We start from the raw sequence: 12,177 nt of genomic DNA, 5'->3' as shown, positions 1-12,177 counted from the left end.
GGCTATGCCATATATGGTGCACGGTCTAATTGAATAGTCTTGTGTCAAACAGATGGGACAGACTAACCCCACCTGCACAATTGTGGAGAATTATCCACAGGAGGCAGAGTCACACTTCCAGGTTTGTCCCCTGCTGAAGCTGCCAAACTGTTGCAATGTTTCTGAATGGCATCAACTATATTAAAATTAAATAAACAGATATTTTCATATATTAAATATTTAACATATAATTTGAAAATGCATCTAACATGAACAGATTCAACCAAACACAAACTCACAGAATCAAATAATTTCCTTCCGTTCCCCCTTTCCTCCTCACCACTGTAAATTCCCCAGTGAAATGAGTGACCTCACGGATCCTGCACCAGCTCCAACCAGGCACCAGGACCATCCGCAGTTTTCCCGCTGTCAGTGCCGGGGAATATCAGTGTATTCCTGCTACATCAGGGTGTCTGTGTGGAGCACAGCGATGGGGAGCACCGGCACATTCACCTCCAGGAAAATTCAGCAAGTCTAGGAATTTCACCTTAGGAAACACAGAGGTGGAATTCCTAAATTTGTTCACATTTGCCACAGGGTAATTCCAGCTGTTCTCAGTGTGACTGCTGGTGGAACCTTTCCGTCTCAGTGTGGTAATTTTGATTCATGAACGCAAACAAGATTCAGATGCAAATGAATTAATACATTTATCCCTTTGTCTTTGATATTGCTCCCTCAGCTGTCCTCATGGAGTGAACTGTCTGACAGGGTCCAAATTCCACAGACAATGGGCTTCCTCATTGATCTTGACAGAGTGAGCCATTGACATGATCCACTGGGTAACACTGATCAGCGGTTTCAGTGTCCAGTCTCACCCCAGACCCAATGGGCCGAGATTTATTACAAATCATCAGCATATTTCATAACACAATTCAGTCCCTATTATACCATGTCAGTGAACAGACCACAATACTCACTGTGGGGTAGATTCCTTGACTTCTTATTCTTGCAGCAAATTGACAAAACATGTTTATGTTAGAAGCAATGAACAAATACTTTTTCTCTTAGTTGTTTCAGTGGGAGATTTACTCTAATTATTTGCAAAGAAACATGTAATTGATCCTTGTCTGGTCCTCTCACCTTTAATTCCAAAGTTTGCTTATTATTTTTCAATTTCTTTCCTCAGCTGTGTTTGAATCAAAGTGGACAATCCTGCAAGTTCAATTGAGTATTTTCTAATTCTCAGATTAATAATGCCAGAATCAAGATCCATCTGCTGGTACACATGTCTGCTTCTCTCATATGGCACACTGCTCCACCAGGCCCTACCTGTTCTTTGGAAAGACCCTAGTTTCCAGATATCCTACCATGAGTCTGGTTTCCATTCCCAGACAACAGGACCCGTTCCAGTCTCTTTCTCCTCACCAGCCTCTGTGAACTGCACATTACCCACACCTTCCTCCCTCATTTCCCATTTCCTCCTCCTTATTCCATGCTCCACTGTCCTCTCGTATCAGCTTCCTTCTGCCTCAGCCCATTGCCTCTTCCACCTATCACAGCCCAGTTTCTCACATCATTCCCTTCCTTCTCCACGTACCCACTCTCCTCCCTCACGTCGATTCATTGATCACCCACCAGCTGTTGCTCCTCCCTCTACCCCACCCTTTTATTCTGGCTTCTGCCCTTTTCCTGTCCATTTATTTCCTCGTGAACGGTCTCAGACAGAAACATAGACAGTTCATTTCAATTTATTGATGCTGTCTGACCTGATGAGTTTCTCCAGAATTTTGTGTTAGTTGCTTCCTTTCTTTGCTGTTCCTGGTGAAATAATCAGACAAAATTTGCTCCTGTCAAAAGCTTCACAGTGATCTAGAATCCTCACCCTATTTGTTTTAATGAGCAATTCTCTCTTCACTGGCTGAATGAAATCTCACGATTCTCACAATCCCTCAGCATTTTGCATGAAATCATTTGCAGAGAAGCAGAGAACCTTTCTGACTTACGCACCTTTGATTCCAAATATTTCATATTGTCTCAGGATTTGCTTTGTCGGCTGTGTTTGAGTCAAAGTGAACAATCCCGCGAATTTAAAATTGGGTCTTTCAATTTTCAGATTAGCAGTATAATAATCCAATTGCAGTTCCTGGTGGAAGTCACTGCTTCTCCAGTCATTGTTCCAATATCGACTCCAACTGTCTGAGTTGCGTCTGATGAAAGTCCTCAACTGGTGGGTGTGCTGCCCTGAGTGTGGTTTCCATTCCCAGGCTAATGGGCCATTCCCAAGACTGTATGTTCCTTTTAACACAATGTCCTTTCCTTGATCCAAGAAATAAATTTGATTTCTGTTTCCTGTTGGAAAGAGAAACAACAACTGAATGAATATGTAAGATACATTTCCTTCATCCCATGTAGGTCACTAATGTTGAAGTTCATTTATTTCCATTCTTTTTTGATCTTCTACAGAACATTCAGTGAGGCAGGCACAGCCTGTGGAAATCTGTCTGTCTGGATTAATGCAAGCAGGCTTTGTCCACTGAGGCTAGGTTGTTTTACAACTAGAATTCGTGTGTTAAGAGTGGAAGGTGAAAAGTTTAAGGGCAACACAAGGGGGAATGTTTTCATTCAGAGGGTCATGACAGTGTAGAATGAGCAAACAGTGCAAGTTCGATTTCAATGTTTGAGTGAAGTTTAGATAGGTACATGGATATTAGAGGTATGGAGGTTTATGGTCCCAGTGCGGTTCGATGGGAATAGGCAATTTAAATAATTTAGGTTTAGACATTGACTAAACAGGCCGATGGGCCTGTTTTTGTGCTGTACTTTTCTATGACTCTATAACTTTGTGTGGCTAAAATGGATAAAAGTATCTCAGTCGCAGACCCAGAAATCTCCTTTCTTGTCTCCTTCCTTAACCTGGGAAAGAACCCAGCAGACCCTGGGGAATCATCTTCCTCAAAGTGACAAAACATCTCAAGCCTGGGACTATCAACATGCTCTTCCCTAATTCCATTTTCCTTCATGTCCTTCTTCTGTTTGAAAACTGATGCAAAGTTCATGCTTTGCACCTCTCCCAATTCCTCTGGCCTGTCGAGCACATTTTCACTCTGTCATATAACAAATAAACTCTGATCTCAAACCTCCACTGCCTTGTGGTTATACCCACTCATGGGGAAGTGGGGAAGGCTTTGGGAGTAAACCCGAGGGAAAAGTCCGGAGCTGGGTTCGCTAAGGCAGTCCTACAGTGAATTCAATGCTGACTAGCAACTCCCGGAATGCAACTGATACAAAACTGTGATGACCTCTGCTGTACCTTTGGGTTCATCAGATGCATGGAAAGGGAAGCTTTCTACATGGGAAACAGCTTGCTCTCCATGTCATACAGCCCAGGCCTGTATACTTAGACAGCTAGGACACAATATCCATGGTCAACTCTGACTGAAGGAGGTCTCAGCTCAGCTCAGCATAACAAACAACAATTCAGAGTGGATCAATAATATGTGCATTTATTTTACATGCAGCAATGGAAGACTAGCACTGTACAAGAGCCATTGATAGCTTCAGAAAAAAAACAGCCAGCATAGTCACTCCTTTATACACAATTGTTAGCTCCTGCACATCAGATTGACAGAGTGCATCCTGTACATCTGCTTAATCAGTGCACTTGGCATTCTTCCAGTAACTCATCTGCTTGTCTGCAGTTTGTTATGTGCTCAAAGCCTATTGGCTTAATGTTGCACAAACATTATAAGCAAAGCACTCTAGTACAATTCAATGTTCTGCACTATTCATGACTTCTCAGCTAGTGAAGGAGTTTATACCCAAATGCAGCAGTACCTGGACAATATCCAGACCTGGGCTACAAGTGGCAAGTTACATTCGAGTCACACAAGTGCCTGGTAATGACTATATCCAACAAGAGAGGCTCTAGCCATCTTCTCTTGACATTCAGTGGCATCACCATCACTGTATCTGTCATGGTCCGGATCGGGGTCCCTTTAAATTTACCTTGTTTATGTTACGATCGGGACCATTGATTCCCTGTCTTCTTGTGTCCCCCGGCTTTGGTGCTTAGAGGCAATTAACACTCGGCTGAACCAGTAGTTTATAGTCTCTGGCTTGCAGCCATTCGGCACGGGAGCGTCTGCAAAGTCATCCAAGGTACGGTGTGCCGATGTCATCTGGCCGGAGTAAGCCTAGTCTCTGCTGAAGCGAGTGCTGGTAATTCACCTTTCCTCACCGGAGCAACCCTGTCCAGTTACCTCACCAAAGCGAGCCTGCAAAGTTTCCTCATCAAGGTGGGTCCGTCAGTTAACCCGCTGGAGAGAATCAGGAGCCGCTGTCTACTGTTCCTGGGCCGAGTCTAGAGTTCGCAACTACCCGGAGGTTCCAAGTACCAAGTCCTGGCTCCAGCGGCATCCAAGTACCACGTCCAAGTCCTGGCCCTGGCGGCCTCCAAGTACCAAGTCAAGTCCAGGCCCTAGCGGTCTGTGATTCTTGTCCTACCCCCCTGTCTGAATCCCTTCTCTGCCCCTCTCACCTCTACCCCTCGTCTGTAGTCCTCGCCTGCACCTCGGTCTAGTTCCAAGACTGGAGCTAGATAGGAACTGTGTTGTTCTTTGGTGTTGGTCTTGTCTTGTCCTTGCCTCTGTGGGGTAAGTCAGGTCATCTTGCCATTGCTCCGTGGGGGGTCATGTCTCATCTTGTCTTGAGTTGCCTCTGTTGTGTAAGTCAGGCTGTCCTGCTGTTGCCCTGCGGGGGTGTCATGAGTCCCAGCCCTGTGTCCTGTTCCCAAGGAGGGGTCCCGGCTCTCTGTTCTGTGTGTGAGTCCCGGCCCTATGTCCTGTTTCCAAGGAGGGGTCCCGACTCTGTGTTCTGTGTATGTGTCCATGGTTCCATGTACCTGCTCTCCCGAGACCGAGGCTCTGTTTTTCCATGTTCTTCCTCTCCCTAGCCCATGTCATGTCCATGCCTGGTTCTGGGGTCCGAGCCCGAGGCAAGACCCAGGTACTGGGTCCTTGCCCAGTCTCGGGCTCGGAGTCCATACCCGAGCCTCTTCATTTCTCCTCTAGTTCTGGGATCCAACTCCGAGTCCTAGCCCAGACCCCTAGTCCCAGCCTAGTAGTAGTCCTGAGTTCTTGTCCAGTTCGCTACTCCTGCTCCTGCCTAGCTCTCCTGGTATCGATCAATAAACTAAATCTAAGTAACCTCACAAGATGTGTCTTGCATTTGACTCCACCCTTGCTCCCAATGCCCCACCACTGTGACAGTATCCCCAACCATCAACATCCTGGGGGTTACCATTGACAGGAAACTGAACTGGTCTGGCCATATAAACACCGTGGCTACCAGAGCAGGTCAAAGGCTAGGAATCCTATGGTGTGTAACTCACCTCTTGACTCCCCAAAGCCTGTCCGCTATCTACAAGGCTCAGGTCAGGAGTGTAATGGAATACTCACTGCTCGCCTGGATGAGTGCAGCCCGATCAACACTCAAGAAGCTTGACATCATCCGGTAAAAGGCAGCCACTTAATTGCTACCCCTTCCACAGCATCCAATCCCTCCATCATCTACAAACACAGCAGTGTGTGCTATCTACAAGCTGCACTTCAGCAATACACTGAAGTTCCTAAGACAGCACCTCCCAGACTCACAACCACTGCCATCTAGAAGGATGAGAACTGCAGATACCTGAGACAGCACCACTTGGAAATCCCCCTCCAAGTCTCCCACCATCCTGACTTGGAAACATATTGCCGTTCCTTCATTGTTGCTGGGTCAAAATCATGGAATTCCCTTCCTAACAGCACTGTGGGTGTACCTACACCTCAGGGACTGCAGCAGTTCAAGAAGGCAGCTCATCATCACCTTCTCGAGGGCAACTAGAAATGGGCAGTAAATGCTGGCTTAGCTGGCAGTGCCCACATCTCATAAATGAATAAAAATAAAATTCATGCACTACGTCAAGAAACTTTGCTGGATGCACAGAACTAATACTGTGTGACCTAAAACTCAGCATTATATTGTCCTGGTCAATATTGAGGAGATTAAAGATATCAACCCAAGTACCTGTTGCTTTTACACTTGCATAATCTCCCCATGTTCTATTCCTTTATCTCCCACTGTCTTTGTGGATGGAAGCCCATATCCTGGGAGGTACAGCACTCTGTTTGCTATTGTTGTCTTCAGCCTCAGGCGGTTGCCAGGAGATTGATGACGTGGTTGTTCGGGAAAAAGCTTGTGGTGGGACTGAAGACAATGGTATCAGCAATTATTGTGCTGGATGGAGTACGCGTGTGTGTGTCTGTGTGTGTAATATTTGCTCATATTGTATTGGACACCCCATATGCAATCTACAAGTTTGGAGATGTGGAGGGTTTGAGAGAGGGGTTGGTGAGTTCGAGGTTGCGTCAACAGTTGACTAGTGGAAACCAGAATCAGTTTTCAGTTGGTGTCATCAAAGAGCGGCATGACAATGAGAAATAGGAGGGTCCCAGGATAGAGGAAGCCAGAGGAGCCTGTGTGGGAGGTGAAGTGAAGATATTTCAGCTGAGTCTCAAGCTGCAGACAGAACGGGAAGGCGAGAGCCCTTCCACTTAGCTGCACTGTGGTGGGGAGTTGTTGGAGGAGATGTTGTGGACATCTGTATCAAAGTCTGCAGACAGGCTGGGTAGGATAAAGAGGGAGGGTTTCCCTCAGCAACATGCTCAGTGGCTGTCATTTCTGTCTGTGATAAGAACTGTGTTGGTGCAGAAGGAGGGAGTCCTGACGGAAGGAACTCAGAAATTGATCTCCATCAATGGTGGCAAGGATTGTGAGACAGCAGCACATTCAGGGACTCAGAGAGGAAAGTGAGTTTGACACTGAGGAACGAGTTTACATGAACAATAATAAAGCAATGTTTCAAAGGTACATTTAATGTCAGAGAAAGGTATATAATATACATACTGAAATGCTTTTTCTTCTTGACCATCTATGACAACAGAGGAGTGCCCCCAAAGAATGAATGACAGTTAAATGCTAGAACCCCAAAGTCCCTCCCAGCTCCCCTCCCTCCCACACATAACCAGCAGCAAGCAATGATACCCCCTTCCCCCCACTGTCAAAAAAAAGCATCAGCACCCGCCACCAAGCACTCAAGTGCAAAGCAACAGCAAAGTCACAGAATTGCGGTACCCCAAAGACTACTTGTTCACCCAGTATTCAACGTATCACAGGCTCTCTCTCTCTCCCTAATAAGGGAGAAAGAAATGTCTCCGTTTCACAGCGAGAGGGGAGACATAACTGGCTGGTTTACGATGTTAAAAGTCCATTGTGTCGCTTTTTCCGAGCACTGTGCCCAAAGATCTCCTGTCCCTGGACCCACAGCCATAGATCTTCCGACTCCCCCGATGACACATCGACCTCCTGCCGTGACACTGACCTTCTATCCGCCCGTCTCCAGAGCCACAAGATCTTGGATTTCTGAAGGCAAGCTGAGCTCTTAGGCTGAGCCCTTGGCATGCTGAATAACGGCCTGAAGTGAAACACCGACAGCGGTCCTATTCCCGCAAAGAACCCGTATTGTGGTTGTGATCAGTGTAGAAAAAATGCTTACTTTGTGTGGAAACAGGATGAAGAAGTAAAACAAGGACTTTAAGCATCAGACTGTCCGGGAAACTTTTGCAGTGAATCCTCAGCCTCATTTTGTAGTTTCCTGCAAGAAAATAAATGCAGCTTTAGACTGAGCAACAGGAAACAACAGACAGCATGAGTCAGCACGTTGAGTTTCACTGTGGAGAGGGTCAAGTGAGTTACACAACTTGGCAAATTATTCATCATTTTCAACACATTGATTCTACACTCAGTGGCCATTTTATTAGGTACACCTGTACACCTGCTTGTCAATGCAAATATCTAACCAGCCAATCATGCAGCCACAACTCAATGCAGGAAAGCATTCAGACATGGTTAAGAGGTTCAGTAGTTGTTCAGACCAAGCATCAGAATGGGGAAGATGTGTGATCCAAGTGATTTTGATCATGCAGTGATTGTTGGTGCAGACGTGGTGGTTTCAGCATCTCAGAAACTGCTGAGCTCCTGGGATTTTCACACACAGCAGTGTCCAGAGTTTATGGAGAATGGTGCGAAAAGCAAAATAAAACATCCAGTGAGCAGCAGTTATGTGGGTGAAAATCCTTCATTAATGACAGAGGACAGTGGACAATGGCCAGAAGGGTTTAAACTGACAGGAAGGTGACAGTAAATCAAATAACCACGTGATACAGGTGTTGTGCAGAAGAGCATCTGTGAATGCACAACATGTCGAACTTTGATGTGGATGGGTTACAGCAGTAGAAGACCATGCCAGATTCCAGTCCTGTGTCCTGTGAGAGGCTACTGTGTGTTTTTGGTCATCATCGATGAGGTTGACATTTAGACCATAGACCATAAGATGTAGGTGCCGAATTTGGCCATATGGCCCATTGAGTCTGCAATGCCATTCAATCATGGCTGATTATTTTTATCCCCTCGTTAATCCTATTTCCCGGCCTTCTCCCCATGACCTTTGATGCCATGTCCAAACAAGAACATATTAATCTTTGCCTCAAGTATACCCAATGACCTGGCCTCCATAGCTGCCTGTGGTAACAAATTCCACAACTTCACCACCCTCCGGATAAAAAAAACTCTCTGCATTTCCTTTTTAAATGGATACCCCTCTATCCTGAGGCTGTGGCTCTTGTCCTAGACTCCCCCACCAAGGGAAACATCCTTTCCACATCTACTCTGTCTAAGCCTTTCAACATTCGAAAGGTTTGAAGGAGATCCCCCCATCCTTCTAAATTCCAGCAAGTACAGACGCAGAGTCGTCCTCGTATGATAACCCTTTCATTCCCGGACTCATCCTCTGCACCCTCTCTAATGCCAGCACACCTTTTCTTAGATGAGGAGACCAAAACTGTTCACAATACTCAAGGTGAGGCCTCACCAGTGTCTTATAAAGCCTCAGCGTCATATCCCTGCTCGTGTATTTAAGACCTCTTGAAATGAATGTGAACATTGCATTTACCTTCCTCACTACCAATTCTACCTGCAAGATAACGTTTAGAGTGTTCTGCCCAAGGACTCCCAAGTCCACTTGCATCTCAGATTGTTGGATTTTCTCCCTGTTTAGAAAATAGTCTGTAAATTTATTTCTACAACCAGAGTGCATAACTGTGCATTTTCCAACATTGTATTTCATTTGCCACTTTCTTACCCATTCACTTAATCTGTCTAAGTCCTTCTGCAATCTACTTGTTTCCTCAACACTACCTGCCTTTCCAAATCTTCGTATCATCTGCAAACTTGGCAACAAAGCCAATATTCCATCATCTAAATTATTGATGTACAGCATAAAAAGAAATGGTTCCAACATTGACCCCTGCAGAACACCATGAGTCATTGGCAGCCAACCAGAAAAGGATCTTTTTATTCCCATTTGCAGCACCCTACCGATCAACCAATGCTCTAACCATGTTAGTAACTTTCCTGTAATACCATAGGCTTATAACTTAGTAAGAAGCCTTGTGTGTAGCACCTCGTCAAAAGCCTGAAAATCTAAATATACAACATACACTGCATCCCTTTATCTATCCTACTTGTAATCAGCTCAAAAATTCCAACAGGTTCGTCGGGCAAGATTTTCCCTTAAGAAACTCGTGACCTGTGTCACCAAGTATTCCATAACCTCATCCTTTACAATTAACTCCAACATCTTCCCAACTACTGAGGTTAGGCTGACTGGTCTATAATTTCCTTTCTGCTGCCTTCCTCCTTTCTTAGAGAGTGGAGTGACATTTGCAACTTTCCAGTCCTCAGGCACCATGACGGATTCCAAAGGTTTTTGAAAAATCATTGCTAATGACTCTACAATCTCTAACAGTACTTCTTACAGAGCGCTAGTTTTCAGTTCATTTGGTCTGGGTGACTTATATACCACAAAAGAAAACTCTATTACTTTGGTCGCTGACAGATACTTTGTTAGGTAGAATGTTTTGAAAATCTTGACCACGGAGCACTTTAGAATAGATTCAACACAATTACATGAGTAAAAAATTCCCTTTTGTGGGCTCTGCCATTGGTATATTGTCACTGCTGTAACAGAGTCAGAGAGTACTACAACAGAGAAAAAGGCCCTTTGGCCTATCTTGTCTGAGCCAGCCTGGTCTTCTGCTCACTCCCACCTATCTGGATTCAGACTATAGCCCTCCATACATCTCATGTCCATGAACTCTGTCTTAAATGCTGTAATTTATTTCACATAGAGTCATAAAGTCACAGAACACTATAGCTGAGAAACAAGACTTTCAGACCATCTCATCTGTGGGAAACTCTAATTCTGCCTAGTCCCATCGACCTGCACCTGGACCATAACCTTTCATACCCCTCCCATCCATGTATTTATCCAAACCTCGCTTAAGTGATGCAATCAAATACTCCATCTACAACCTTTGCTAACAGCTCGTTTCATACTCATGATCCTCTGAATGAAGTTCCCTGTCAGATTTCCCTTAAATATTTCACCTTTCATTTTAACCTACGACCTCTAATTCTCATCCAATCAAACCTCAGTGGAAAGAGTCTGCTTGTATTTATATCCCTCATAATTCTTCTAACTCTATCAAATCATCCCTCATTCTCCCACATCCCAGGGAAAAATTCCTAACCTATTCAAACTTCCCTTATATTCAGGTCCTCAAGTCCCAGCAACATCATTGTATTTTTTTCCTGCATTTTTTCCATCTTATTGATATCTTTCCTGTATGTAGGTGACTGAAACTGTTCCCAATACTCCAAATTTGGCTCCACTTATGTCTTAAACAGTTTCAGCAAACATCCCAATTCCTCAGGACAATACTCTGATTTATGAAGGCTAATGTACCAAAAGCTCTTTTTAGGACCATTTCTATTACTGACACCACTTTCAATGAATTATGGACCTGTATTTTCAAATCCCTTTGCTCTACTGTATCCTTCCTCAGTGCCCTATCAGTCACTGGGTAACACCTTGGTTTGTCCTCCCAAAGTACAACACCTCACACTTGTCTGCATTAAATCCCATCTGCCATTTTTCAGCACATATTTCCATTTGGTTTCTAACCCACTGCAAGCTTTGATGGCCCTCCTTGTTGTCCACTATTATTTTCACTTGGAGCTTATTCCACACTTGCACAACATCTGACTGATGAAATTCTGGAATTACTGCTGCCATTCTATGATTTCAATCCCACATTAAAGAGCTGCCCGCTTAGTTTGTCTGTGATGTTCATCCCCACCCTTCCCAGCAAAATGGTTTCAATTACGTTTGACCTCATTGCTCAGGCGATGAACTGAAGAGGCAGCAGAATGGTGAGGAAGAATGAAAACCTCAAACAGTCCCAGAGCGTTGGCGGGGAACAGGAAAAATTAAATCCATTCTGACATTGAAAGTGTTGTATTGACCAGGCAACAAGAAGAAAAGATTAAAATGTGTATAATATGGGATTCTGATCATTGGTCTATGAGAACCCTCCTTTATTGCAATTGAGAGAAAAACCAAGAAAAAGAACAGATTAGTTATCTTTTACTGCCCTTGTTTAATTGACAGTGAGGCAGACTGCAATGGTAGAACTGATTGAAAGAGTAAAGTTTCAAAGAGCACAAGTTAATTAACACTGAGTTAATCCATTTAAACCTATCCTTTCCTTAAAGTGAGATTGCATTGAAGTTGCCTACCTTGTGGGACGATACTGATGAAGGAGCCCAAAGACTGACATAGAATCTCCAAATACAGTGACACAAAACAGGCTGAGTTCCCCAGACTCTGCTCTGTAAATGACAGTGTCTCTCGTGAAACCACAGGGCAGGCGGGCTTCCTCTTCCTCTTCAGCTCAGGGTTCAGGCATCACTCGCATTAAGTGTGTTTGAGCCAATGAAAATCAGCTTGAAATAGCTAATTTGGATAATCCAAAAATGGGGAGTTACTGAATTCAAAAATTTATTGGAAGAGTTTAGTTTTGGAATATAATTTTAAAGCCTTGGAAGTGTATCAAATGTGGAAGGTAATGGTAAATGATGGAATATGCCATAATGAATGAAACATGGTCAAGTTTGTTGAGTTCAATGTTTGTTAATTGATGGTGGTGGCCTGCTAGTTTTAAACTGTATCCAGATACAACACCACTTGGCAAACTTTAA

General features: G+C 44.3%; 1 protein-coding gene across 1 annotated transcript in view; it reads right to left on the bottom strand.

The window, feature by feature from the left end:
• Positions 1-11,803, bottom strand: part of LOC140200887 (uncharacterized) — a 47,990-nt gene extending 36,187 nt beyond the window's left edge. The window contains exons 1-3 of the mRNA XM_072264531.1: positions 11,716-11,803; positions 7,574-7,672; positions 1,987-2,328 (exon numbers count right to left, since the gene is read on the bottom strand). Of these exons, the coding sequence (XP_072120632.1) occupies positions 1,987-2,328; positions 7,574-7,661 (430 nt within the window). The 5' untranslated portion in view covers positions 7,662-7,672; positions 11,716-11,803. The remainder of the gene's footprint in view (positions 1-1,986; positions 2,329-7,573; positions 7,673-11,715) is intronic.
• Between the last annotated feature and the right edge of the window lie 374 nt (positions 11,804-12,177).

The sequence above is a fragment of the Mobula birostris genome, chromosome 7 (genome assembly GCF_030028105.1).
Source record: "Mobula birostris isolate sMobBir1 chromosome 7, sMobBir1.hap1, whole genome shotgun sequence".
Lineage (NCBI taxonomy): Eukaryota > Metazoa > Chordata > Chondrichthyes > Myliobatiformes > Myliobatidae > Mobula > Mobula birostris.
This window is presented reverse-complemented; position numbering and strand designations above follow the sequence as displayed.